General features: G+C 45.0%; 2 protein-coding genes and 1 non-coding gene across 11 annotated transcripts in view; 1 reads left to right on the forward strand and 2 right to left on the reverse strand.

Annotated features, from left to right (window-relative positions):
• The window catches only part of nav2b (neuron navigator 2b), a 51,693-nt gene extending 33,541 nt beyond the window's left edge, over positions 1 to 18,152 (forward strand). For all 8 annotated transcript variants that reach the window (XM_047034327.1, XM_047034328.1, XM_047034330.1 and 5 more), the window contains 23 exons: positions 1,313 to 1,792; positions 2,345 to 2,410; positions 2,761 to 2,915; positions 4,340 to 4,522; positions 6,203 to 6,255; positions 6,545 to 6,568; positions 6,676 to 6,750; positions 8,631 to 8,714; positions 8,962 to 9,091; positions 9,291 to 9,445; positions 11,544 to 11,716; positions 12,531 to 12,684; positions 13,071 to 13,215; positions 13,347 to 13,444; positions 13,552 to 13,647; positions 13,931 to 14,099; positions 14,319 to 14,554; positions 14,677 to 14,831; positions 14,955 to 15,026; positions 15,233 to 15,429; positions 15,553 to 15,671; positions 15,898 to 16,101; positions 16,296 to 18,152. In XM_047034327.1, the coding sequence (XP_046890283.1) occupies positions 1,313 to 1,792; positions 2,345 to 2,410; positions 2,761 to 2,915; positions 4,340 to 4,522; positions 6,203 to 6,255; positions 6,545 to 6,568; positions 6,676 to 6,750; positions 8,631 to 8,714; positions 8,962 to 9,091; positions 9,291 to 9,445; positions 11,544 to 11,716; positions 12,531 to 12,684; positions 13,071 to 13,215; positions 13,347 to 13,444; positions 13,552 to 13,647; positions 13,931 to 14,099; positions 14,319 to 14,554; positions 14,677 to 14,831; positions 14,955 to 15,026; positions 15,233 to 15,429; positions 15,553 to 15,671; positions 15,898 to 16,101; positions 16,296 to 16,424 (3,352 nt within the window). In that variant the 3' untranslated portion in view covers positions 16,425 to 18,152. The remainder of the gene's footprint in view (positions 1 to 1,312; positions 1,793 to 2,344; positions 2,411 to 2,760; positions 2,916 to 4,339; positions 4,523 to 6,202; positions 6,256 to 6,544; positions 6,569 to 6,675; positions 6,751 to 8,630; positions 8,715 to 8,961; positions 9,092 to 9,290; positions 9,446 to 11,543; positions 11,717 to 12,530; positions 12,685 to 13,070; positions 13,216 to 13,346; positions 13,445 to 13,551; positions 13,648 to 13,930; positions 14,100 to 14,318; positions 14,555 to 14,676; positions 14,832 to 14,954; positions 15,027 to 15,232; positions 15,430 to 15,552; positions 15,672 to 15,897; positions 16,102 to 16,295) is intronic.
• trnat-ugu lies at positions 3,868 to 3,940 on the reverse strand. Its single transcript has one exon. It is a non-coding gene; the product is annotated as a tRNA-Thr (tRNA).
• On the reverse strand, positions 17,689 to 21,354 carry dbx1b (developing brain homeobox 1b). 2 transcript variants are annotated; one of them, XM_047034337.1, is made up of 5 exons: positions 21,223 to 21,353; positions 21,018 to 21,114; positions 20,668 to 20,769; positions 19,185 to 19,387; positions 17,689 to 18,980 (listed from the first exon to the last, which is right to left on the reverse strand). In XM_047034337.1, exons 1-5 carry the CDS (start codon positions 21,349 to 21,351, stop codon positions 18,663 to 18,665), a joined length of 849 nt encoding a protein of 282 aa, XP_046890293.1. In that variant the 5' UTR covers positions 21,352 to 21,353; the 3' UTR covers positions 17,689 to 18,662. The 2 variants fall into 2 exon arrangements, with proteins under 2 accessions (XP_046890293.1, XP_046890291.1); XM_047034335.1 differs by having other exon boundaries at positions 21,018 to 21,354.
• Positions 21,355 to 25,022: the final 3,668 nt, after the last annotated feature.

Below are 25,022 nucleotides of genomic sequence, written 5' to 3' on the forward strand. Positions count from 1 at the left end.
GTTTAGACCAACCCAAACCACCATTATATCGCACAAGCTTTGATGTGTTTGGCCTTTAATCATGGACAGCAGGTAAGATGAGCAGGTGACTTCAGCATGTAAGATCTACGGTAGGCTGCTCCACCCTGCTGGAGCTCAGACTCCAGTCCCAGGCTCCCAAGCCCTCCCTGTTTCCTGTCTGCATGGCCTGGAATTCAGACGGTTTACACAGGGCTGAAACCAGTTTAATCACCCCTCACGGTTTAATCAGCATACTGCAGGACCAGTTCAAAGAAAGCTGACCTCTCTTATCAGCCTCTCCATGATATTATGTGAAGTCTGCTGCCTAAGGAATGATGTACTTTTGAAAGGACTGGCTTGTCGCTAGGCAGATTAGAGGCCCGATCGTCCCCTGTGGCCTGTGATAGGCTCCAGTGTTGGTTTGGAACGCAGAGACAGAGGCCAGAGCCTGCAGCAGACCAGAGCGGTGTTATCTCTAGCTCAGGCCATACCACTGCTCGGATCTGGCTCCACAGACAGTGTAGTTAAGGCCTTCCGCTTATAGGCCTTTGTATAAGCAATTCATTTTTTCATTTGAGATGTTCCCTATTAATGCCTCATTGGCTTACATTAATTCCACTTACTTTACTTTTCGACTTTGTTGTCGTCATTAAAGTTAATGTAATGAATCAGAGAGGAAAACAAGAAACAAAAAATGTACATGGTGTTTTTATTGCCAGGTTAGTTCTTAGAGGTGTTTCAGAGTCGAGATCTACCCAACCCCATCACTCAGTTTCCCCGAACACAGTGTCAGAACTATCACATGAAAGTACGGATTGTTCCTTTAACTGCTGCTGCTGCTTCCACTTATCAGGCTGATCTGGAGGTGAGGTAATGAGAACACGAGCCAGCTGGTTCTCCTCAGGCGCTCTGTCATTCATCTCACCTTGTCACAGCTCATTGGCCAGCAGAGACAGAGTCCTCGGGAAACTGTCTCAGCATCTGTGTGGTACAGTCCTAACATCCTGTCTGGACCTAACTGCCATTTTTTTTGGAATAAAAGGAAATGTTTATTTTGTGATTACAGCGTGGGTGGAAAACACTAGTTTCTGAATTCTTATGCATTATACTTTGTGATTTCTGTCATATTTACTTCTGTTTGTTTTTTAGGAGATTTTGAATCTGATGTTGCATTACATGATTCATTCTCCTACGTCAGCCCCAGTTTAATAATCTCTCCTACCTCCCTGCTTCCACCTTATCCCTCTCCTCTCTTTTCTGCTCTCACTCCTCTTTTCCTCTCCTCTCACTTCTCTCCTCTCTTCCCTGGCAGGCTGTTTGGTGGAGGTGTGAAGCCCGGGAAACAAGCCCCAGTCACCACCATGGAGAACATGAAGAACTCCACAGTCATCTCCAACCCTCACACCAGCTCTGTCCAGCAGGGCGGCGCTCTGGAGTCACCCTCTGCTTCGGCAAGCAGCAGCAGCCCTCTCTACGGGGTCGGTGGTGGGGCAGGAGGCCGGGGTGGTTTGGAGCCCACTCTGTCCCCCCTGGCCTCCAGTCCTGGGTCGGCCCTCTCTACGCCCTCCCAGTCCCACAGCCTGGCCTGGAGTCCAGCCAGCCCCAGCCCCAGCCTTGGGTACCCAGGGGGATACCCCTCCCTGGGCAGCCTAGCCACCAGCACTGAGTCTATGGATGTGTCCCTGGTCAGTGCAGGAGGAGGGGTAGTGGGGGGGCACCATGGAGGGGCCAGGGATGAGGGGCCAGCTGGCTGTGTGAGGAACAATGGCGTCAGGACTGGCTACTCAGACAGGTAGGGGCTGGAGACAGGCCTGAGAGAGGGCTGAGAGGAGACTGTAGACTGGTTAGCAGGCTGTGCCAGACAATCGAATGTTGAATGTGTGTCTTTGCAGTTTCATTATAGTACTACAAATGATGACAGTCCCTTGATTTGTTCCTGCTGTGGTGGTTTTAGCCGTTGTTTTTTGTTGTCTCAGAGGGTTCTCTCTTCTAACTGTGTGTGTGTGTGTGTGTAGGTGTCCTTTCTAACAGTGGGTATGTGTAGTCTTTTTTGGACTTTTTTTGGGAACTATGGGATTTGTGGGTGTGTAATGTCCAACAGTGTTATGTGTGTGTGCAGTCTAATAGTGTGCAATGGCGTGTATGAGTGTAGTGTTGTTGCTGTTAAGTAGAGCCCAAACTCCCGGATGTGTTGCTCCAATGACAGCCTGACTTCTATCTGGACTGATCATCTCTCTCTCTTTCTCTCTTTTCCTGTCTTCTTGTCTCCTCACTGTTTTGTCTACCCCTACCCTCCTTCCTCTTGCTACCATATTTTTCCTAACCCCTACCCCCCTTCCCCCAGCCCCCTGTCCTCCCCTTCAGCTAGTCCCAAATTCAGTCGCAACACGTTACCTAGGAAACAGGACAGGTATGGAGTTGTTTGTGTTGAGAGCAGTGTGCGGGATAGCATCCCTCTCTTGTGTCTGTGTCCTGTGTTTTTCTTACCCCATGATCTCTCCTTCATCCCTTCCCCTGCATGCGAACTGTCACCTGCTATTCTTCTCATAAAGTTCAGACGTTCAAATGATTGTTTGTGTCCCTTGATAGCTGTACTACAGTATAGTATAAGTATTAATTTGATGTGATTTAATGTACCATAGTGCTGTTGTAAGTGTGGAGCTAACTATCTGCCTGTCCCACTGTCTGTCTGCCTGTGTGTTTGTTTGTGTGTGCACTTCTGTACGTATGTACGTATGTTCTGCACCTATATGTGTACAGGTATGCCCATCTGCCGGCACTGAGGGGCCATGAAGAGCCTCGTGATTGGCTGCGCTCCCACTCAGCAGGAGGTCTTCAGGACTCTAGCTCCTCCTTCTCCCAGGGCTCCAGCCTCTCCTCACCCTCTGGCTCTCGCTTCAACTTTTCTCAGCTCGGTGGGTTAAGCTCAGCACAGAACACATCACGAAACACTACAAAACACCACAGAGGAAAAGTCCTGAGTGTTAAAAGCTCATCAAACTCCTGACAGGAGACTCAACATTCTCAGAAGTGTTAAGGCCAGGTGTACTGCTTGTAGTTTCAATATCCTGTACACTCAGTGGGTGTAGGGTGGATGAAGTAACAGCTGTGTGGTTGTTAGGGTTAAGGCCGAATCCTAATACTCTGTCTTACCCCTACCCCTTACCCCAAGCCCTTAGTTTACCCCTAACCATTGAGTCTCGAAACTGAGGGGTAAGGGCTACATAGCCCTATGAAATTAGACACTGCTTGGTTACAGTTACGTATATTGATGTCTCCAAAGCAAGAAGTGATATGCACTGATATCAAATGAAATGAATTTGAAATTTGCTGCTAATGGAGTTAAATTAAAACTGTAGACATGCATGGAAGGTTAATCAGAGAAATGCAAGACTTTTGTGCAAATCAGCAATGTAATGTTAACGTAGCAAACTAGCAATTTTTAAAACGTTTCAAATAAGAACATGGTTGCAAATACATATGTACAGGACTGTGAAGAGCACAAAACAAGAATGTCATAATTTTCTAATCAATTATTTAAGCTGAAAATATTACATTTATGGGACTCTGGATGATCTGTCCGCCATTGTTGCAGGTAGCGCAGTATTCACATACCCCTAGGTTTCAAGTAAGCTCCCGAGCTTACTTAGTTTATACCCCTTCGTCTTAGCCCTAGCCCTCAATCAAAAAGAGTATTGGGACACCACTTACTCTCACGGGAATGCGCAAAACTAAGGGCTAAGTGTAAGACAGAGTATAGTGATTGGGGCTGAGTCTGGAGAGAAACTAGAGTAAGCAGTGATGTTGACTGTTAATCGATGTGTGATAGTTCACAGGTTGCAAATCTGAGAAAAACATATGAAGTCAAGGCTCCAGCGAGAATTGAACTCGCGACCCCTGGTTTACAAGACCAGTGCTCTAACCACTGAGCTATAGAGCCTCACTTAGCATCAAAGGAAGTCCCAGCAAGTTATGAATACCGCACCTTGCTCAAAGACAGGTTGGCACACCTTGTTTACGTAATGACGTGTCAGACTTACCTTGTTGAACCACAGACAATAGTCAGAATTATGTTGGGATAACTTCAAGCTCTGTGGTCAACATAGAGGCATGCTGTATGCGGGACGTTCCCATATTGACTGTCAGAAAAGAGAAACAGTAGAGTTCACACTGAGTTTTCAAGGTTGGGGAAGAAAACTGCTGCAGAAAAAAAAATCACCAGACAGACAGGAAGGACTGTGTTAACCTAAAACGCAGATAATCTTACATCAATGTGTGTGTGTTGATGTGTCTGTGTGTTCACCTTTGACCCCCTGTGCTGTACTTTGTGACCTGGCAGGAAGTCCTATCGCTGCGGCCCACATGACCCTGGGAAACCTTCGCAGCACCAACGGGCTAGCCAATCAGGAGGGAGCCAACGAGCCATCCAGCGATACTGGTCTCAGGAGCTCCTGCATGTCCCTGGAGGAGAGGAGCAGGACCATGAGCAGCTCCACTTCCTTCCGAGACGGGCTGGAGGAGGGTGAGGCCCATTGTTTTGATCAAATTCTATTTATTTTTGACTGCATTAACCTAGAAGGAAATTCATTGACTTTCAAAACACTTTGACGCACATAGAAGATGTTTTTCGGGGAAATGGTGAATGGTGATGTCATAGAGGTGCCCCACAGTAGTGCAGCACTGCTTGCAGTATGGCAGAGTTTGGCCTCTTCCAAAGCGCTAGCAAGCCAAAGTAACAGGGAGCCATTCAAGTAGGACAAAATGTTCTTATGCAAGCCATGTTTACTCAATCGCCGAGACTTGTTTTAACAACAATCCATTACTCATGAGCTGCCTCAGTCTGTCTCAGTCTGTCAGAAACTGTGGTGATTCTCCAGGTAGATATTTATTCAGGTTCTCAGTAGATTGAGGAAGTAGGATGAAGTGCTCTGATAGACTCTGGTAGAGGTGTTCAGAACAGGTTTAAGTTGTGACAGGTGTGTCATTCTTGTAGAGGTGTTCAGGTACAGGTGTTAAAGGTGTGTCTCTCTCTTTGTCTCTCTCCCCTTGCCTCAATGTGAACTTCAGAAGCCTTCTTTTCTTCTCCACTTCTCTCTCTCCCTCTCACTCACCCCCCCCCCCCCCAACCCTGCAGATTTAGTCCATGATGTCTGATGGCACCTCAGTGTCTACACTAGATTACAGATTAGGCACCAGATTAAAGATTGAAGAGTGAGGGGGAACTCCCAGGCTCTAGTTCCGACATCCAAACCTCCACGACCATCTGTCTGATCTCTGATCACTGAAGCTTCACAGCCTGCCTGATGTGTGTGGTAGCTCCCCAGACATCCAGTCTAGCTGCAGCAGACAAACATTGACAGGATCACGAGCTCTGGAAATACAAGCGTTGCTAGAATGCCCTGCTCTTATTCCGAGTGTTCCTCATCGTAGCAACCTGAGCCACTAGAGCTTTAGATTTTGTCTTCACACTGGGATAGTTTGGGCAATTGCGTAAATGTGTTGGGAAATGTAGACTGAGACGGCAGTGACATGCAGTGTGAATCACTGCTCTGTGACTTGAGAAAGTTTACTCACTCAGCAGGAGGGCTGACAGGGGCCTGTTGGTGCAAAGCAATTTGTTGAGTTTGGCACCTCTCCCCTACCTTCTCCCCAGCCTGGCCTGCGATGTTGTCATGGTAACAGGCTGATGGAGGAGGAAGGATGATTAGCCGAGACAGAGGCAGGTTGATATTGCTGTCATGGGGCAGTAAGAGCTAATGGTGATGAATAGCCTGGAGAGAGCCCGAGCCAGTGTTAGTGTGCAAAAGCTCATCCAAGAGAGGGTTAACATTTATAACAAGAACCGAGGAAACCAATGAAAGCAAAACATAAAACTCGCACATACAGGTATGCACACTCACAACCACTCTCATACACACACGTGTACAGGCACCACACACACTCACTTAAAAGTTCAAACTTTGGCTGCAGGGGCTAGTTCATTCATGTCTCCTGCCTGCGGAGTGCTTAGCTGAAGATGAATCACTACCTTCATGAATCATGACCTTCAACTACAAATGTCACATGAATCACCTAACCTAAAGCAACAACATATGATATATGACATATGACAGAATGTATTGAGTACAGATGTAATCAAATCAGGTGAATCATAGCCAGATGACTAATCTCCAGATCGGGCGTGTGTGTTTTGACTTTCCAGTCCATGGATCATCTCTGTCCCTGGTGTCCAGCACCTCTTCTGTCTACTCCACAGTGAGACAACCTTCTATTCCTCACACATTCTAGAAGCATCTATAGCATATTTGTATGTGAGTGGGTATGCCTGTGTGGGTGTGCGTGTGTGCGTGGGGGGGGGGGGGGCTTATCCCAATAGTTAATTTGGTTATTCACATTTCTGTAGGCTGCAGGTAGAAAGTGTGTCAGATCCGATAATCTGTCATGCTGTCTCCACCGCTGCACAGTTTAAATGCTCTAACCTTTCCACCCTCATTCTCTCCTCTGTCCTCTCCTGCTTCCTCTCCTCCCTCCCCTCCTCCCCTAGCCTGAAGAGAAGTCTCAGTCAGAGGTGAGAGTATGTCCATGAAAAATCAATCTTTGGGATACATCATGATGTCAGAACAACATAAACATGTTTCCCCAGGGTTCACAGCAAATCTCTAATGTGTTTGTCAGATTCGTAAACTGAGGAGGGAGCTGGAGGCTTCTCAGGAAAAGGTATCGACTCTGACGACACAGCTCAGCGCTAATGTGAGTAGGACAAACTTTTCTTTATTGCTCGCTATCTTACTCTCTCTTTCTCTATGCATTCATTTATCCATAGAGATGTACAGGGGGGATTCAAACCTGTTACCTCTTCATCTGCAACTGAGCTACTCCCCGCCCCCTCTCTCTCTTTCTCTCTCTCTCTCTATCTCTCTCTTTCTCTCTCTCTCTCTCTCTCTCTCTCTCTCTCTCTCTCTCTCTCTCTCTCTCTCTCTCTGTCTCTCTCTCTCTCTCTCTCTCTCTCTCTCTGTCACTCTCTCTTTCTCACACTCCCTCCTTCTCTCTCTTGCCAAGTTAACGCATCACGTTGAGTGCTGGGCAGTGATGGGCATCGGGAGTGTTTGCTCGTGGCCCTGTATTGAGGATCATTGTCTCTGTAGCTACAAGCCTCACACCTTCTACTAAGGGATATCGCAAAACAATAGTTCATACAGAGAAAAACACCTAGCTTTCAGAGTGGACTGCATTCTACCACCTGGTTGTGTCCGTCTGTGCTGGCATTGGACTGGAGCAGGGACCATGTCAGTTAGGATCTCTCGTGTCCACCCCAGGACAGGCAGTGCATTGTCTTGGTTCCCTCTGAACCACTACCAATCCCTGGGGAGGAGGAGGAGGAGCATGGGGAGGACTCAAGAATGGGCCCTGGAATACACCCAGAACCAGGACCAGGCCCCCAGTATGGGTCATCCTCCAGATTTACTACTACTTTAAGACCCCAGAGAGGGGTGTGTGGAGGTGGGCTGTGAAGTTGGAAAGGAGGCTAGCGTGGATATGGGTAGTAGGGCTTCAGGCTAAGTGTAAGGCTGATTTTCTGTGTACATGTACAGCCTAAGTATCTGTAAGGTCAAGAGGTCTTGCAGCGAGGCCTCTCTCTGAGCAGAATATAGCACACAACCCAGACAGTTAGGAGACTGTGAGGCAAATCAAGTACGAACTGGGACTTGAACGTAATTAACGACCACCTCAGCTGCTGAATACTCTGTGTATCAGTGTACTGACCACTGAAGACCCGTTAAGGAAGCAATTCTGTGCATTCTATATCTGTACTGTCCACCTCATGTATTTAAGCATGGCTGAGAGACAGAGTTTGGACTAATGCCATCAGTTTGTCTTGAACTGATTGATTGATCCGGGTACTCGACTAATAAACCAAATAATCAAACTCCTTTACTTTGTCGTGACTCCTTCCGACCTGCCCTTTTCAGATAACCTCCCTATCACTAAGCATAGGTCAGGTTGCTTTTAGACTGAGGTTGGTTCTGTTCTGGGGTTTTTTGGGATGGAAGGATGAGACTGTCTGTCGTCTGTTGGAGTGGTTTATCAGGAGACAAGTGTTTGATAGCTATCTGCATGTTCCACATCAGCTGTGCCTGGAAGGCTGTTATCTTGTACCAGGAAGTTAGGCTTTCTATTGAATATAAAACCTTTTATTCTACCTTCTACGTTTGACCATTTCTACAGAATACCTGATAGTATATCTAGATATTTTGGATCAGGCTGGAAAAAGATGCGTTGTTGTCTGGTTGAGAGAGGACGTCTTGAGTGTTAAAGCAGGATTGTAGCATTGAAGATGGCAGACAAAACTGTCACAAACAAACAGATGTCTGCTCTGCATGGTTTGTATCTACATGAAAATAAATGTATTTCATATTAGAAAACAAATAAACAAGGACTCACCTACATTTCCTACCTGAACATCTGCCAGGTCTCTGGTTTCAGATGGATGATGGAACTGCTCATAATCATGCTGATGTTGTTGATGTTGATGAAAATGAATGTTGCTGTTCTTGTCGATGATGAGGATTATCACAATGAGGTAATGAGGTAATGAGCTAATGAGGATGACGATGCTGTCACGTCTCCAGGCCCACCTGGTTTCAGCGTTTGAGCAGAGTCTGGGGAACATGACCATCAGGCTACAGAGTCTCACCACCTCCTCAGAGCAGAAGGTCAGCAGCACGAACACATCTCTCAGACCCACTGCTGAATCCACCTCCTTCACTAGCAGCTAAACGTACCAACATTGATAATGATAATAATAATAATCTGTCGAGACGTTTGGAACCAAGTTCTTAAAACCTACAAGTTCAAGCTTTTGGTTTTACAACCCACTACGACTGCTCCTGTAGTCGTAATGACAGTGATGTGCCTGGTTGTTAATTCCCCTTTACTTCCTGTGTGCTTCACGGCTAATAGGACTCTGAGCTGGGTGAGCTGAGGAAGACCATTGAGTACCTGAAGAAGCAGAACTCAGCGGCCCAGGCCGCCATTAACGGAGTCATCAACAGCCCAGAGCTCACCTGCACCACTGACGCCCCCACGCCAGGTGAGACTCACACTGCTCTGCTGGACCACTCTACTCAACTTGCTGATGGTTCAGTAGGCAAGGCTCAACCTCTCCTCGCCTCTCTTCCCCTCTGCCCCTCTCAAATCATCTCTTCACCTGACCTCTCCTTTTTTGTCTGCTCCTCTCCTCCCCTTCTCCTTTTTCTTGACCCAACTCCTATCACACCCCCCCCTCCCAGGTGGTATGAGCCCGCAGTCCCCCCAGTCTGAGCTGCGTATCCACAGGCAGCACTCCTCAGACAGTGTGTCCAGCATCACCAGCGCCACCAGCCAGTCCAGCCTGGGCAGCAGCCTGGACCTGGATGCCAAGAACAAGAAGAAAAAGAAGAACTGGGTAAGAGCACCAGCCAGGAGCCCTCAGTCTGCCCTGATATCCCTCCATCCATCCATCCATATATCACTCCATCGATCCAGATATCCCTCCTCTATCCATGACCTGGTCTCGTGAAAAGGGGTGGTTGTCGGCCAACGTCAATTCTCAGTTTTTTACAGATTGCGAAAATGCAGATTGTAAGCTTTCAAATGTTGTGTCATACATTGAAATCTGAATAGTTGAAGAAGAAACGAGTTTCTGAATGTTGATAAACCTGGATAGCTCTAGCCCAGATATTCGGCTTCAAATTTGTTAAAACCTTTTCATGCCTTAAAGATGCTGTAAAGCAGAACTGCAAATGAAAATCTGAAAATCATGGAATTAGCTTTACAGCATCTTTAAAAGAGGTGTGATTGTTTTGTGTTAATAATTAGAACGTCGAGCGCTGGTTATTTCACCGCAGTGAAGAAAAGAAAAAGAAAACAATAATCGCACTTGGACTTGTCCTAGATATGTTTAAACACACATTATTTTGGTATTGACAACATTGCACTGTACCTGGCCCGATTATGGTTCAAGTTATGTGTTAAATTGTTGGTGCAAATTGCATCTTCCGAAAACAGGCTGAAAAATGTAATCACGGTTTACCAGGTCAAACTAAGAAAAATTCATACTGAGACTGTGCGCAATGCCCGAGATAAGCCATTCTATTTAGTCCGTGGATGTAGGCCAAAACGAATGTATGACAAAAATGTATGCCGAACACAGAGAACGCATAGGCCTACTTGAAAGTTGACACCACTAGCCTACTTGTGAAACATTATACTTGACTCGAAACGAAATCTGCCGATTCACTACTTGATTGGGAGGGGGGATGGGATCGTACACTGTTCAAACAAACAGCCTACATGCGAAACATTACAGTTAGTACCACCGCACTAGCATAAATAGCCTAGGAATAGACCGGCTTCACCATGATACAAATCAAAGAAATCACGCATGACGCCCAACTCAACTGCAGCTTAGGTAAACAAGAACAAACTTTTCAGCTTCTAGTGGACAATATGGAATGCCGACTAGAGCCCTTTTGACTGGACCGTGTCACCTTTTATCACTCCATCCATCCTCCTATCACTCCATCACTCCATCCAGACATCCCTCTATCACTCCATCCATCCATCCAGATATCCCTCTATTACTCGATCCATCCTTTTATCACTCCATCCATCCAGATATCCCTCTATCATTCCATCTAACCAGACTTCCATCTGTTTGTAACTCCATCCATCTATCAATCTATCAATATGCTGCCTGTCTTGCTGCATTTCTGTCCATTTGTCAGGTTACCTTCCAACTTTCCAGCATCCATCAGTGATTCTGTCGGTCCTAATAGCATAGGCTTACTTTGTTCCTTTACATTGCCTGCCTGTCTACATATCTTCCCGTCTGTCTACCTTGTTGTCTTTCTGCCTGTGTAGGATTTAAAGGAAAATTAAGTCAATTGTCAATCTTTTTTTTGATAAGGCTGTTACGTGCGCAGGAGGAAAGGTGAAAGATGACTATGTAAGGCGCAGACTGTGCAGTTTATCCCTCAATCCTGTTGTTGCTAGAGTAACTCCCTGTGTGTCCACTAGAGGACAGCGTAGGCTAATCGTTGGTTTCCCAAACAAAAGAGAACTTTTGTTGTTTAGTCAGTCAAATTCAGTTAAGTTGTATACATCCATCTGTGGTATTGTGGTGTTATTCCTAGTATGTAGCTGGTAGTGTGTATAAGGTCTAAAGAAACAGGCTATTTTGTGCTGAGCGTGAAGTAAAGCTTCTGTGTGACCAGTGTAGCGTGTTTCCCTCTCCCTGTGCTCTTGCAGGTTTATAAGGTAAGGCTGCACCTATCCTCAGACGAAGTCTGTGGACCCTGATGTCCGTGTGGTCCCGTCCTTGCCATTGTGGGCTTCTAGACAGCAGGCGTTTTTAGAGCAATTTTAATTGTCGTGTTTCTTGACAAGTGACATATTTGGTCTTGTAAGTTTTTTCTGTTACTTTTATTCTTCATTTCTCTCTCTCTTCTCTCTCTCTCTCTCTCTCTCTCTCTCTCTCTCTCTCTCTCTCTCCGTGTCTGCAGCTCCGTAGCTCGTTCAAGCAGGCCTTTGGGAAGAAGAAGTCTCCCAAGTCTGCCTCATCTCACTCAGACATGGAGGAGATGCTAGACTCCTCCCTGCCCTCCTCCCCCAAGCTGCCCTACCATGCCTCCACCACCTCCACCCCTGCCCTCAGGACCTCACTCTCCAACTCTCTGTAAGAATCACTCCATATCACGCAATGCTATACCTTCCAATACACCACACTACCACATAAACACTACTTCGCAAACACTACCTGACAATACATTGTAACACCTCACAATACACCACACAACAAGCAACAACACCGTGCCTCATTATGCATCCTACACCACAAACCGCCACACCACATTGCAACACAACACCATAGGCCCAGTTTACTAGGTGGTTAAAGACTCAATAAATGCCCTTTAAAGCAGTGTTCTGACAGTTTTTTGCAAATTTTTCCTCTCTTGTCCATCTTTGCGTGTGCTGTGCAGCCCCTATCTGTTTTTGCTGCCCACTAGTGGGCGAGGCTGGGGCAGCAACACAGGCCTGTTGAGGATGAGCTCTCTGGCAGGGTAATGGAGAGCTTAGACGTCTGATTAACTGGATCAATGATGTGTCTAAGTAACAACATACAAAATCACTGGATTCCCAATGCCAAAAAACGATGCAATTGCTTAGTGAGGAAATACCACTAACCCAATCCTCAATGTTTGAAATTTGAAAATGTTAATGATGGAGATGCATGACTAATGTTTTTTTAGCTCCCAGTGACTGCAGTTTAATCACCCATAACTGACTGAGCCTTTCCGCTCCCTGATCCAGTACCTCAGATCTAATATCCACCTTACTCACTTTGCAGGCTACCATGGTGCTGAGCCTGGTGCCTCTCTAATTCACACTAATAATGTGCTAATACAGTTCAAGACATTCAGAGGTTGTGTATGTGTGTGTGTATGGGCCTGCGTGTGTCTGTGTGTTTGTGTGTGTTCATGTGTGTGTAGGATCTCAGAGAGTGTGGACAGTGAGGCAGAGATGGTAATGCAACTGCGTAGTGAGCTGAGGGAGAAAGAGATGAAGCTAACAGACATCCGTCTGGAAGCTCTCAGCTCTGCCCACCAGCTGGACCAGCTCCGGGAGTCCATGAACCGCATGCAGGTAACACATACCTGAGAATGACCACAATCACCTGTATAACCAGACCATGCATGACATGACCACAACATGACCTCAACATAACCACACCAACCATGCAGAATCGGTTCAATGCATGTAATTTCTTTGCATTAGCAATGTAAAGTAAAAAGTACCACTGTGTCTCAGTGTCATCCATAAATTGAGATTAAAGTGACCTTACTGTAATGAAATAGCTTTGACTACATAAAGTAGTAGATAAGAGGCTTAAAAAGTTAACTTGAGTTTGATCTGACTGATATTGTCTCTGTGTGCGTGCTTGCTTGTGTACTTGGGTGCGTGTTGTTCCTGCGTGGGTGTCTGTGTGTATGTGTGTGTGCATGTGCGTACATGTGTGTGTGCGTGTCCAGGTGGAGATGGAGAGGCTGCAGCAGGAGAATGAGCGTTTGAAGACAGACAGTCAGGGCTCCTCAGGTCCCTCTCAGGCCGCCATAGTCTCGCCCTTAAACAACCAATCACAGCACACCCTCGGCCTCACAGAGTCCACCAGCTTAGGTGAGGATGTGTGTGTGAGGATGTGTGTGGGTGTGTGCATGCCTAAAGGCAAATGTGTCTGCGTGACTGTGTGTGTTTGTAAGTGTGTGTATCAGTGTGTGTGTATTCACACCCCTGGTCCCCCCTCCCAGACATGCTGTTGGAGGACAATGGGGAGGGCTCCTCCAGGAAGGAGGGGAGACACGTCAAGGTGGTGGTCAGTTTGGACCAGGATGCCACGTGGAGAGAGGTATACAGACCACACAGCAGCCCTGCCCCTTTCTGACTTCCTTTAGTGTGTAATATGGTGTGTAGTACGGGAAACCCTGATCAGTCATCTTGTAATCTGATTGGCAGGAGGGCAGGCATCGCCAGTTCCTGATTGGTTGCATTGGTGTCAGTGGGAAGACCAAATGGGACGTTCTAGATGGAGTGGTTCGACGCCTCTTCAAGGTACTGTTTCAAACCAGCTAGTCCAACAAGTCCAACTCACTCTATACTGGTACTGAACCAAACACACACCGGCTAGTCCAACTCACTCTATATTGGTACTGACCCTAACCAACACCAACTGGCCCAACTAACTTAGCTCTCTACACAAATACAATCCAAACATCATGGTTTCAATCTGCAACTGATAGTAGTTCTGATTTGGTCCAGATTATCTCATGACAAACTACCAGTCTCTAAACCCCTCCCTTTCCCCCCATATCTGCTGTCTGATTGGTCAACCCAGGAGTACATCATCAATGTTGACCCGGCGGGCCAGCTGGGTCTGGGCTCAGACAGTGTTTTGGGCTACAGCATCGGAGAAGTCCAGAGGACCAGCGGCACCGACACCCCAGAACTGCTGCCTTGTGGGTACCTGGTGGGGGAGAGTGACACCATCACTGTGTCTCTCAAAGGTACACAGGCGGAACTGGTCTCCATCTCTCTGACTCTCTGTATTCCTATCTCGCTTTCTTGATCCCTCTCTTTCTGTCTCTCTCTTTCTTTCTTTCATTCTTTCTTTCTCTATGTCTATCTTTTTTCTTTTCCCCTCTTTCCCTTTTCTCTCTCTCTCCCTCTCCCTCTGGATTTGAGATGTGTATGTGAGGCAGTGTGTGCTGTGCTGCCCCCTGTAGGTGTGTGTGTGCACAGCGAGGACAGCCTGGTGTTTGAGACTCTGATCCCGCGTCCCATCATGCAACGCTTCGTGTCCCAGCTGCAGGAGCACCGCAGGATCATCCTATCAGGGCCCAGCGGTACCGGCAAGAGCTTCCTGGCCATCCGATTGGCTGAGCACATGATCCAGAGGGAGGGGCAAGAGGTCAAGGATGGGCTGATCGCCACGTTCAACGTTGATCACAAGTCTAGCAAGGTCTGGCAACAGTAATATGTCTAGCCAAAATTACCTCCTGTATTATATGGATTCTGACTGACCATTTGTGTGTTTGTGCATCCTTGTATGTATGTGTGTCTGTCATCCCTGTGTGTGTGCAGGAACTGCGCCAGTACCTGTGTAACCTGGCAGAGCATTGTAACAGCAGGAGCCAGCAGCTTGACAGGCCCCTGGTGGTCATCCTGGACAACCTTCACCACATCCCATCTCTGGGGGAGCTCTTCAATGGGCTCCTCAGCAGCAAACACCAGCCCTGGTCAGTGAAGACACACACCGTCTCACATACACGTATATATACACACACACACACACACCTCACTCAAGTACACACATACACTGTCACACATATTAATAAAAAGTATTACAACTTTTTTCACAGTCCTTTCATAATTGGAACGATGAACCAGACTTCTTCTGCCACTCCTAACTTGCAGCTTCATCACAACTTCAGGTAGAGACAGCTCTACTCAGATTAAATGTTTAATGGATATATGTATGGGTACCTGACTGGGTATGTATACATATCAACTATATAGTTATCTATTTCCCCTCTGTTTAAAATAAATGTCCTCCACAAGAGGGCAGTAGCTACTTACACCCTAAACAGGTGTGCTTTGACGGGAAATTAAAATCTCTTCTTTTGTTTGTTCCTGTCAGGTGGGTGCTGTGTGCCAATCACACAGAACCAGTGAAGGGTTTCCTGGGGCGATTCCTGCGCAGGAAGTTGCTGGAGATGGAGATAAGCAGTCGTGTGCGAAACGGCGAGCTGGTGAAGATCATGGAGTGGATCCCCAGAGTATGGCTTCACCTCAACCACTTCCTAGAGACACACAGTTCCTCTGATGTCACCATTGGTGAGGATCATTTTCTTTCCCTCCCCTCTCCTCTCCTCGCCTCTCTTCAACTCCCCTTCCCTCTCCTCCTCTTTCTCTCCTCTCTATACAGTATAATACAATGTGGTTTGTCTTCATCACCAGGGCCCCGCCTTTTTCTGTCCTGTCCCATGGATGTGGGAGGGTCTAGAGTGTGGTTCACAGACCTGTGGAACTACTCCATCATCCCCTACATGCTGGAGGCAGTCAGAGAGGGACTGCAGGTACCCAGACATTCCACATTTCAAAGGGCATGTAGATGCTAACAATGCTAACCAAACTAAAAGCTCTTCTGTAAAATGTACATATGTTGACTAGTTGGTCTGTCTTACCTCCAGATGTATCCAATCTAGAGTAGGTGTTTTCTAACCCAGCCTGTCTCACCTCTAGATGTATACAGTCTAGAGTAAATAGTTCCTAACCAGGCAGGTGTGTCTGACCTTCCCCCAGCTGTTTGGCCGAAGGGCGGGATGGGAGGACCCCTCCCAGTGGGTGATGGAGACTTTCCCCTGGAGCTCCAGCCCCCAGCAGCAGGCCTGCCCCCCCCTGCTCCAGCTGCGGCCACAGGACGTGGGCTTCGATGGATATGCCCTCTCAAGCGACGGATGCCCCAGCATGCAGAGCCCCCAGAGAGACAAGGACACAGACCCACTGGTTAGTCTGTCCTAATCAGTCCACCCAGGTCTAGATCTAGTCTGTCCAGATCAGTACACCCAGATTTAAATCTAATCAGTTCAGATCAGTAAACCTGTGTCAACATCTAGTCAGTAAACCCAAGTATCCTACCAAGAGGTCCTATAAAGTTGAAGGTAACTTTGGATGCCCTGACCCCTGACTCCTCCCTCCAGATGAGCATGCTGATGAGGCTGAAGGAGGCGGCACACAGCTCTGGGCCACAGAGCTATGACTCCGACTCCAATAGCAATGATCACCATGATGACCCACAGCTGGACCCTTCTCTGGAGTCTTCGTTGTGATTGGTGGATTAATCCCTCTTGCTGACATAGTAGCAGCATTTTAGGGTTAAATACAGAGGTGTTCTTGATAAGGCTCAATCTGTACACTTACTATTCCACTGCTATCCCTGAACTGAATAAACTTAATCCAGTGCACCTTATGAAAAGTCTAAAAGACAAACAGTCTGAGATTTAAATCCGAGACATGAAATACTGGATAATCGTGCACATATTGTCTCAAAAAGTTAAACATATTATGTAAATGTAGCAATCTATACTGAGGATTCAATCAAATCTGCATGGGGGATCCCCAGGAGGTGCTGATCATCCCAGGAGAAACACACCTCTCTGGGTCCATCTCAAAGAGGCCTTGCGCATATACCAGAGGTTGCCTGCACTAACACCACGGGATAGCTGCAGCAAACGTGCATTACAGCTATAGACTGACATGTTTCAGAAGCTGTGAGTTTTGGTTGTTATCAGGTTCCCAGGCTAACTCAGAGATGTTACTTGTTGCTTCAATGGTGCTCCCAGGGAGTGAGAGAAGAGGAAGGGTCTAGGCGGACAATGTCAGTGACTCATTGACATCTCTGCCTCAGTGTTTATGTGTTTGATTAATTTGTGTTTCAACTGTCCAGCAGGGCAGGGAGGGTGTCTTCTGACTGTGTGTAGCACAAGGACTGAGAAAGAAGAATCCTGCTGCACTGTGCTGGGAACACATACCTAATAGAGAATTGAGTTTACAATAGTACCTCACGGTCTTCCCAGAGGTCGCAGAATTGTTGTGTGTATCTCTCTTTCTGGTTTTGCTGATATTCCAGCAACTGACATCTATATCACAGCTCCAGTGTAGATTCAGATCAAGGGTGCTGAGGATAATCCAATTAGGCCCATCGGAGAGGTCCACCTCTGGGCCAGGGAGAACTCCACGCTGGGCCAGAGAGAGAGGTCCACCATGGGCCTAAGCTGCCCCTGATAGCTTGCATGTCCAGGGAGTCGCTCAGGGGAGTTAGCAGCTGTGTTCATTAGCATCAAGTGCTAATGAGATCTGGTGTGTTGCTGTAGGTCGAGTGACCAAGGCTTTCTTTCCTCATAGCATGGAGGGTTCTCTCAGAGGCTTAGGCAGATGTGAGGTAACCCACCCCCCCCCCCCACCCCCATGGGCTTGCCCCCCAGTCCTTATGTTCCTGCTACGCAAACTCAGTGTTCTTGGAACAGAATTCTATGCAACATGCATTCTAGAACTTTAGACTGATGCCAAAAAAGACTGGAGTGTTTAAGATAGTTTTTCAAGTTATTGATGCCAAGATGTGTTTTCCTGTAGGTCAGCCTGTGAACTGATCTGTGAATAATTAGGTGGGTGTGTTTTCAGTGCTAGAGTATGTGGTTGATGCAAGAACAAATAGAAATGTGTGTTTGTGTGTGGGTGTTGATGTTTTGTTTGTTTTTTACCACAGAGTTTGTATATTAAAATGTGTAGCTGAAAGGTGAGATATTTCCATCATCCAGTTGTTGATAATCTATGATTAGTCTTTAATATGTCAATTTTGGTCATGTACATTTTAATTTTGTAAAGATTAGATCTATTCCATGTTTCAATTACATTTTCTAGCAGAACTAGTATTTGTAACCAAATGTACAGTTTCCATCTCTTTTAAGTTGTTATTCCTTGTCAATTTATAGGTTTCCTAAATGAAGAAACTTTGTAAATGAATCTGACCTTATAATGAATTACACAGTAGTCATTGATGCGTTCGTCAATTACCGATCCATGATTTTTATCTTTCTCACTTTGATGCGAGTCAATAACGTTTAAATATTATTTCATTCATTTATTCACTTATAATCAGCTTGACATTTATTATACATTTGGATACGTTTATGTAGAAAAATATACTCGGAGTACAAATATTCATACAAGACATACGAATAAAATATGTGTTTTTATATACATCTAGCATCGATATAGTATTTTTTAAAGTATTCAATCTAATTGAATAGTCAGTGATAATAATACTCTTGGTATAAAGATTTCCCTTAAAATATTTTAGCACGTTACAAAGGGCTGAGAAAATACAGCTAATTTACTTCAAGGAGTGAATCCCTTAAAACAACCACCGGGGTAGATCTGCAAGACAAATGCAACTGAAATGGTGTTTAAAGTTACAAGGATAAGAAGTTACACTTGTGTATCGCGTAATTAATGTTCACATTGTTTAACTATTAAAATACGTGTCATCATAAGTAATCTATTCACAACTAAGACACGGTAATTTCTTCGTCCTCCGATTCTGAAAAGTCCGAGTGCTTGCTAGAAATGGAGGGCGAGGAAAGATGCGACTCTACGCTGTTCAAGTGGTCGCGGTCGGACGGAGAGTGGCAGAAAGAAGCGCGCGGACTGTCCCGTCTGTAAGCTTCCACCTCTTCCTCACACGACTTCTTGGCGACGTCACTGAGGTCCGGATGGGGGTTCAGTTTGGTGGGCAGCGTTTGTTCACGACTCCCTCCGGACGACAGCAATTCTCTCTCTTTGGAATTGCGCCACTTCATTCTTCGGTTTTGGAACCATATTTTTACCTTTTGAAAAATAATACAAAACAAAAGGTTTTATTTCATGCAATCATTGATCAATCTTGTGCAAATTGAACAAACGCAACTCTTAAGTGGCCATCGAATGTATAATCAAATATAGGCTGCCTTAGCCTGCATGTTACTGACTATAGTTCCGCTTCAACTAACCTACAAAATTGACCAGCGTGTGAACTTATATTTTATTCGCACCTGTGAATCTTTGAGACCTAATTTGGCGGCCAGTTTCTTTCGGTCAGGTTTGCTGATGTATTTCTGTTTTTGAAACATTTTCTCCAAGGCTTTCCGCTGCACGTCAGAGAACACTGCTCGTCGAAGCATCCCTCTTCTAGGCTTGCCCCTGGCAGCCAGCGGCCATGAGAACGTTCCAGGAATAGGTACAACAGAAGATGATGCTGTGAATAAATAAAATACATTGTCATTCCACGATAGCAAATACAAGTTCCATCAGTGGAAACCTAACATACAAAAGGGCACTGTAACATTCCTAGGTTGTAGAAAGCAAAGTCTCAGGAAGTGTATAAATATTGACAGTTGTTTTGTTGTTCTGAAGTTCTTAAAAGCAGTCCGTTCAAGTGAATTGGCAAGAATGAACTAATTAGCACATTTCTTGGTCCCTTCGAGCATTGGTATGGTAAGAAGGCATAGTGTTCCTTTCGAAAGCTCCGGTGGAAGATAGAAGAGCTAATGCGGCGTGAACGGTAATTGTGTAGTAATGAACTAACTGGAAAAGGCTGAGGACAGGCCGCTAAAACCATATATTACTGCAACAAAGGACAAATACACTTTCAAACTAAACACAACTGCATGCCAAGATCATTCGGAGAATACTGATGTAAAGACATTTCTCGCTCTCACACCAGTTTTATTCGATGACCTCGAAGTTGTGATGGTTTCATATGTTTAAGAGGTAGTTTCAGCCCTAGCTGTCCTGGGGACGTGAAAGGTCCTACATAGCTCACAACTTTGTCTATTTTCATTACAAAATAGTCTACTTTGGGTTTGCATTGCGTAGGCCTATTGGTAGATATACATATTGGGTCTAGACTAATTTGAACCCCTGTCTACATACTACTTTATCCATTGTACGCATATAGATTCCACACAACAGAACTATCCATAAACATGCATACCACTCTATGTGGTCTTGTGAGAATATTCAAAATAGTGAATAGGGCCCTAATGGGGAATTAGTCCATGACTAGTAAATGCCTATCAGCAGCATGGTTAAGTCAACGCTGGGTCTGTGTGTGGCTGCCCGAAGGGAGCCGACCGATTGGTCACGGTGCTGAAAGCTTTGTTAGCTATCAGTAGCTAAGTGCACTGGCTTGGTGGGAAAAAGAGGCGATGAAGAGGCGCCAGCAGCTTCCTTGTGAGAAGGGATCCGCCTCAAATTTGGACCATGACAATTCCGGCTAATTTGTAGATTAGGGGAACCGGTGCAAAATGTCAGCAGTCACTGGCTCTGCTAAATAGGGCATCAAATTGGCGAGACTGATTCCACGATGTTCTACCACTTCCAACCTCTGAACCAATGCTTGTGTTCCCCCCTTTGGGATTCACAGAAGTAAACTCAAACCGTCCTCAACACTGACATTAACCGTCCTCAAGACTGAGATTAACCACGGACCTTTTACATAAATGCACGAGGGTGATTTCAGTTTTGTGCATTTACCTGGAAAATACGATGCTCTGACGAAGGGATGAAACGACCCGTCAAAATACGGTAGAGGGAAAGCTTTGGAGTGAAGGCCGTGCAAGGATGGGGAGGAGGATGCTGTGAATAAAACATTTAAGGAAACACAAATGATATGTATTATGACGTTTGTCCGTCCATACATGCATGTGTTTTCAGATGTTCGTTGTTTTCATTATTTGTTAAATGTCAACGTTATGGAAAATCGTGTGCGTAATTACGCACAGTCAATGGGATACGTTAACATAGGCTTCATACAGTGACTCGATAGGTTTTTCAGTTAACAGATGATGAATGATAGAAACGACTCGGCATTTGAATGTTCTTACCGTGTCTGGATGGTGCTAGGATGGCGTTAACTCCAAACTTTAGATAGTTGGGGTCGCTGTGCGTGGACACTGAGGTCTGAGGAGAACTCGCCCTTGTCTGCGAAGAAATGACAGCCATGTCAGTGCGGCCGCTCGTGAGCGTGGTGATTCCTGTCACTGAAGGCGACACGCTGTGAAAAGGAATTGTCCGGTGCATGTAGCTCACCGGCCGGCTGATCCGCAGCAGGTCTTCCATTAGAAAGCTTGAATGAGCGGCAAATGCTGACTGCAGTGACTGGGGTAGAGACAGAGTCCCTGGGTACATTGCAGGTGGCGCAAGTGCGCTGGGGAACATCATTGCTCAGGTTTGGGTGCGTGAGGGGAAAGTATGAAAGTTCTCTCTCTCACTAAAGTTTTCTTCTCCTATCATCCAAGGGAAAATAACTCACTGGTGCTCGACTTTAGAAGAAGGGTTTTTATAGCGGGGCCGTTAGCAAAGCCCTTTCGAAACTGACAGCCAAACAATGAAGTTCAACAAAGTTCTCGACGTGAGTTTCTTTCAGAGGGAATTCCGAGCCTTCTGATTGGTCAAGGGGAGTAATTTATGATTGGATTAGACTTCATAAGCAAGCGGTGGACAATGTCCTCTCGACAAAGAGAGAGTGTAGTCATCAATTTTGCATACTGACCACTCCTTGGTGTAGCTTTCACTGTGATAGTGATGGCAACACATTCGAGCTAATTAAAAGGCTATTTTTAAAAGATTCAAACAACGTTTGCTCTGAATAGAGGACTTCTGTAAAAAGAATCTATTAAATTCATTTGAGCACCTTACAGGATAATGTCGTTAGATTAGAGTTTGAATGGTTGACCGCTGAGAATGAAGAGCTTCGCCACAGCCTCGTTTTAAATCCGTACATTTTTCTAGCGACATTTAAGGAACGTTTTTTTTTCTTTAGCTTTAACACAATTCTATCGAAAAATTTCAGTATAGGCTTTCAGTAGACAAATACTTCCCTGCTCCACATCCAAATATTAAATTACAATTTGTATTAAATTCATAATTCAATCATTCTTTTTTATTTGGTAGAAGCCTAGAGCTTGGTTATCATTGCAATGCTATTATTGCCATTATTAATTATTAGAATTTTTGGCATTCAATAGTCAAACATTCATAGTGTCATTAGGCCTACTATTATTATGTTTTGTTGTTTGTTGAAGTGAAACGACAAATGCGCATCTGTGGAAGTTTCAAACAAACGAAACATGACATAAAGAGCGAGTTTTAACGGTTTGAAGTTGTGGATCTTAAAGCTTGTGTTTCATCTCTCTGGTCCCGCTCAAAATCTGGTCACGGCGCTAGCGTTCTTATCCTCTTATCCATGAAGCAACTGTCAGACTCGGCTGGTTCCTTCTTTCTGACCCTGACACAAATCTTTAAAAAACGTTTTTGTATTATTCAGATTAATTTCAATAGGCGTTATTGGCCTCATTCTGCAGTGAAAGTATCTCATCTCCAAGCCTGTGTAGAAGAAATGGTGCTGAATTTTATGAGCGAATTAGTTGAATGGAGAGGCTGCCCTTTATGCTGCTGCTGTATCGAGCGATAGGTTGATTCTGGGACAGCAACGCAAATTTTAGCATGGTTTAATATTTGTCAAAATCAAATGAGTCGTATACGCTTCTCATAAATTAATGAATTTACGTTACAATTTACATGAATTGTAATATTTGTGAGACATTGTATTGGCTATAATAATCAATAAAGTGTTCTTAATTTTAGGCTAAGAGCATAGGATGTACAGAATGGGATCATCTCCGAGTTTTCACGGTCATCATGTAAGTCTGTTGAAGCAGATAGGACTTAAGGTAGCCTACTGGAGTGAAATAATCTGTAAAAGATATAAGTAATAATTATTTCCAACTCATTTTGTCGTTCGACATGCCTATGTCCTCCTGGGAAGCGCGCAGGCGAATAATTTCATGGAGCTTTACCTTCTGTGCCATCCCTCACAGGACACACGCGGACTCTCTTCTCCCTCACTTTTAAGTCATCAGAGTTGACTCTCCAGAGAGAAAAATGCCAAGGTAACCCACTTTAAAATGAATGGTTTAGGAGAACAAAACCAAAAGAGCAGCGGTCAGACGCCATTAGTCACAGGTCTTAGCAAACTGGCCTAAGGATTCACCTCTCTGAGCCGAACGGACAGAAAGGAGCTTCTAAATAGAATCTTCCTCAAAGAGACCCTTTTGTTCGTTTTCTCCCAGTTCTATAATCTATTTCATCAATGGGCGTTTATCATTTTCCTCCTGTGGTTTGCAAGCCATCCTAAAAACTTTTTTTTGCTTTGACACTTTAAAATAAAGTAGAACCTGCGTGTGGCACTGCATGGGTCAGCCTCCCATAAAACGATTCTCTTTTTTTACTGGTGGTAAAGCAATGCGGCTTTTTTAAGGCTACTCTCTTGGTCACAATAAATATTCGAAGATTTATTTTACTAAAAGGGCAAGGCAAACCTCTCTTTGTTGAATTTTAATCATTCACCAGAGTTGGGCGAAAATATGAAAATTATAACTGCAATTATTTTTCACAATACATTGGTACCTATGCCATAGTAAAAAATTAATAAAAGCCAGGCTTTTAGTCTGCTTTATTTGCCCGGATTATAATTTACCTTGCAGCTGTACGTGTAGACCTACTATTTAATTAAACTCGCTTGACGGAAAGGACAAGCCTTTTCATTCGAGTGTTGATGTTTGTAAGCATAAACGCTCACGTGCACCTGACTGTATATAACTACTTCACTATCTTCCTCCACCCTTCTGGCCATGCACTCTTTCAGACGTGAAATAGGGCCTAGACCAATAGCCTACTATGCTTATTGAACGATGTTAAGATTGAGTAAAGTTGAACATATGCTTAAACAGGTTGTGCTCAAATAAAATCAAATTTTGAGCACAACCGTGAAATTATTCAACATTTAACAAAAATTATTGGTCATTAAATTTGCATTAGAGCTAATGTGCCGAAACGCAGCACCGTATCAAAACACCTTAAGCCTACACAGCACCTTGCCGAGATTTTCTTTTTTTGAGTTCAAAGAATTAGGCCTACAGGTTTTACGATCTCAGAAAATCCCCCTATTGTAAAAATGAAGCAGATGGTTTGCAGGAAATATAGCTTAGCTTCAGTGACCGAAACTAATTTCTACTAGCTCTTCAAGCCTGGTTCGATTGTTTTCTCTTAACCAAACAGACCGAAAACAGCTGGCCGGTCGGTGTATTAAATCTGATTTTTAAGATGTGACATCCATGTTGAACATGAACCCTCTACATCCCATTTGCGGGTGATAGGCCTACACAACATCAAACAAAAATAAGAACATCGCTTTACCATTTGAAACCAATTAAACCTAATTATGATAAGAATGTAGCCTGTAGCCTGTAGCCTTCATCATAGCATACACGTAGGCCTATCCAACGAAATCAGGCGAATTGCTGATCAGGATGTGAACGCAATTAGGCTATAGGCATTCGGGTTAAAGGATTTGATTAGGGTAAAGCACCTGGGTATAGCCATAGGATATACACATTTTAAGATTGTCGAAAAAAGAAGTAGTCTACTACTTTGAATGGCAATTGGAAATCTACATTTCCTATATAAGGATTATAATCATCGATTTAATCTGGGATATTTTCAATCAAGGGCATTTGTTTTACACGTTGTTCTGCAGATGGTTTTTTAACACAACCGCTAAGCCGCCTCTGAGCAGACATACCCCTTGTCTCCCTCTCTGCTCTGCACTGCGCAGGGCCGTGGCATCTGCTTTAGGCTGGGCGCAGAGGACGGCGGAACACTGAGGGGATTAGCAAAGGGCCCAAGATTCAGAGGAGCTCTGACAAGCATTAAATCGATATTAACTTTGCATTAAACATAACCCCCTGTTTTCAAACGGAGAGCGGCACAAGTCCATGGACAAAGCGTTTCAGTATGTGTCGCCCTCTTTGCACCTGTTACCCCAATTT

Source organism: Hypomesus transpacificus, chromosome 14 (genome assembly GCF_021917145.1).
Source record: "Hypomesus transpacificus isolate Combined female chromosome 14, fHypTra1, whole genome shotgun sequence".
Taxonomy (NCBI): Eukaryota; Metazoa; Chordata; class Actinopteri; order Osmeriformes; family Osmeridae; genus Hypomesus; species Hypomesus transpacificus.

Excerpts from the sequence above, each read along its gene's own strand:
- dbx1b (XM_047034335.1), bottom strand. The coding sequence starts at position 21,354 with ATGATGTTCCCCAGCGCACTTGCGCCACCTGCAATGTACCCAGGGACT. Across the intron at positions 20,770-21,017 it reads CCTAGCACCATCCAGACACG|CATCCTCCTCCCCATCCTTG; the intron begins GTAAGAACATTC and ends TTTTATTCACAG. Across the intron at positions 19,388-20,667 it reads CAGAGCATCGTATTTTCCAG|CATCATCTTCTGTTGTACCT; the intron begins GTAAATGCACAA and ends ATTTATTCACAG.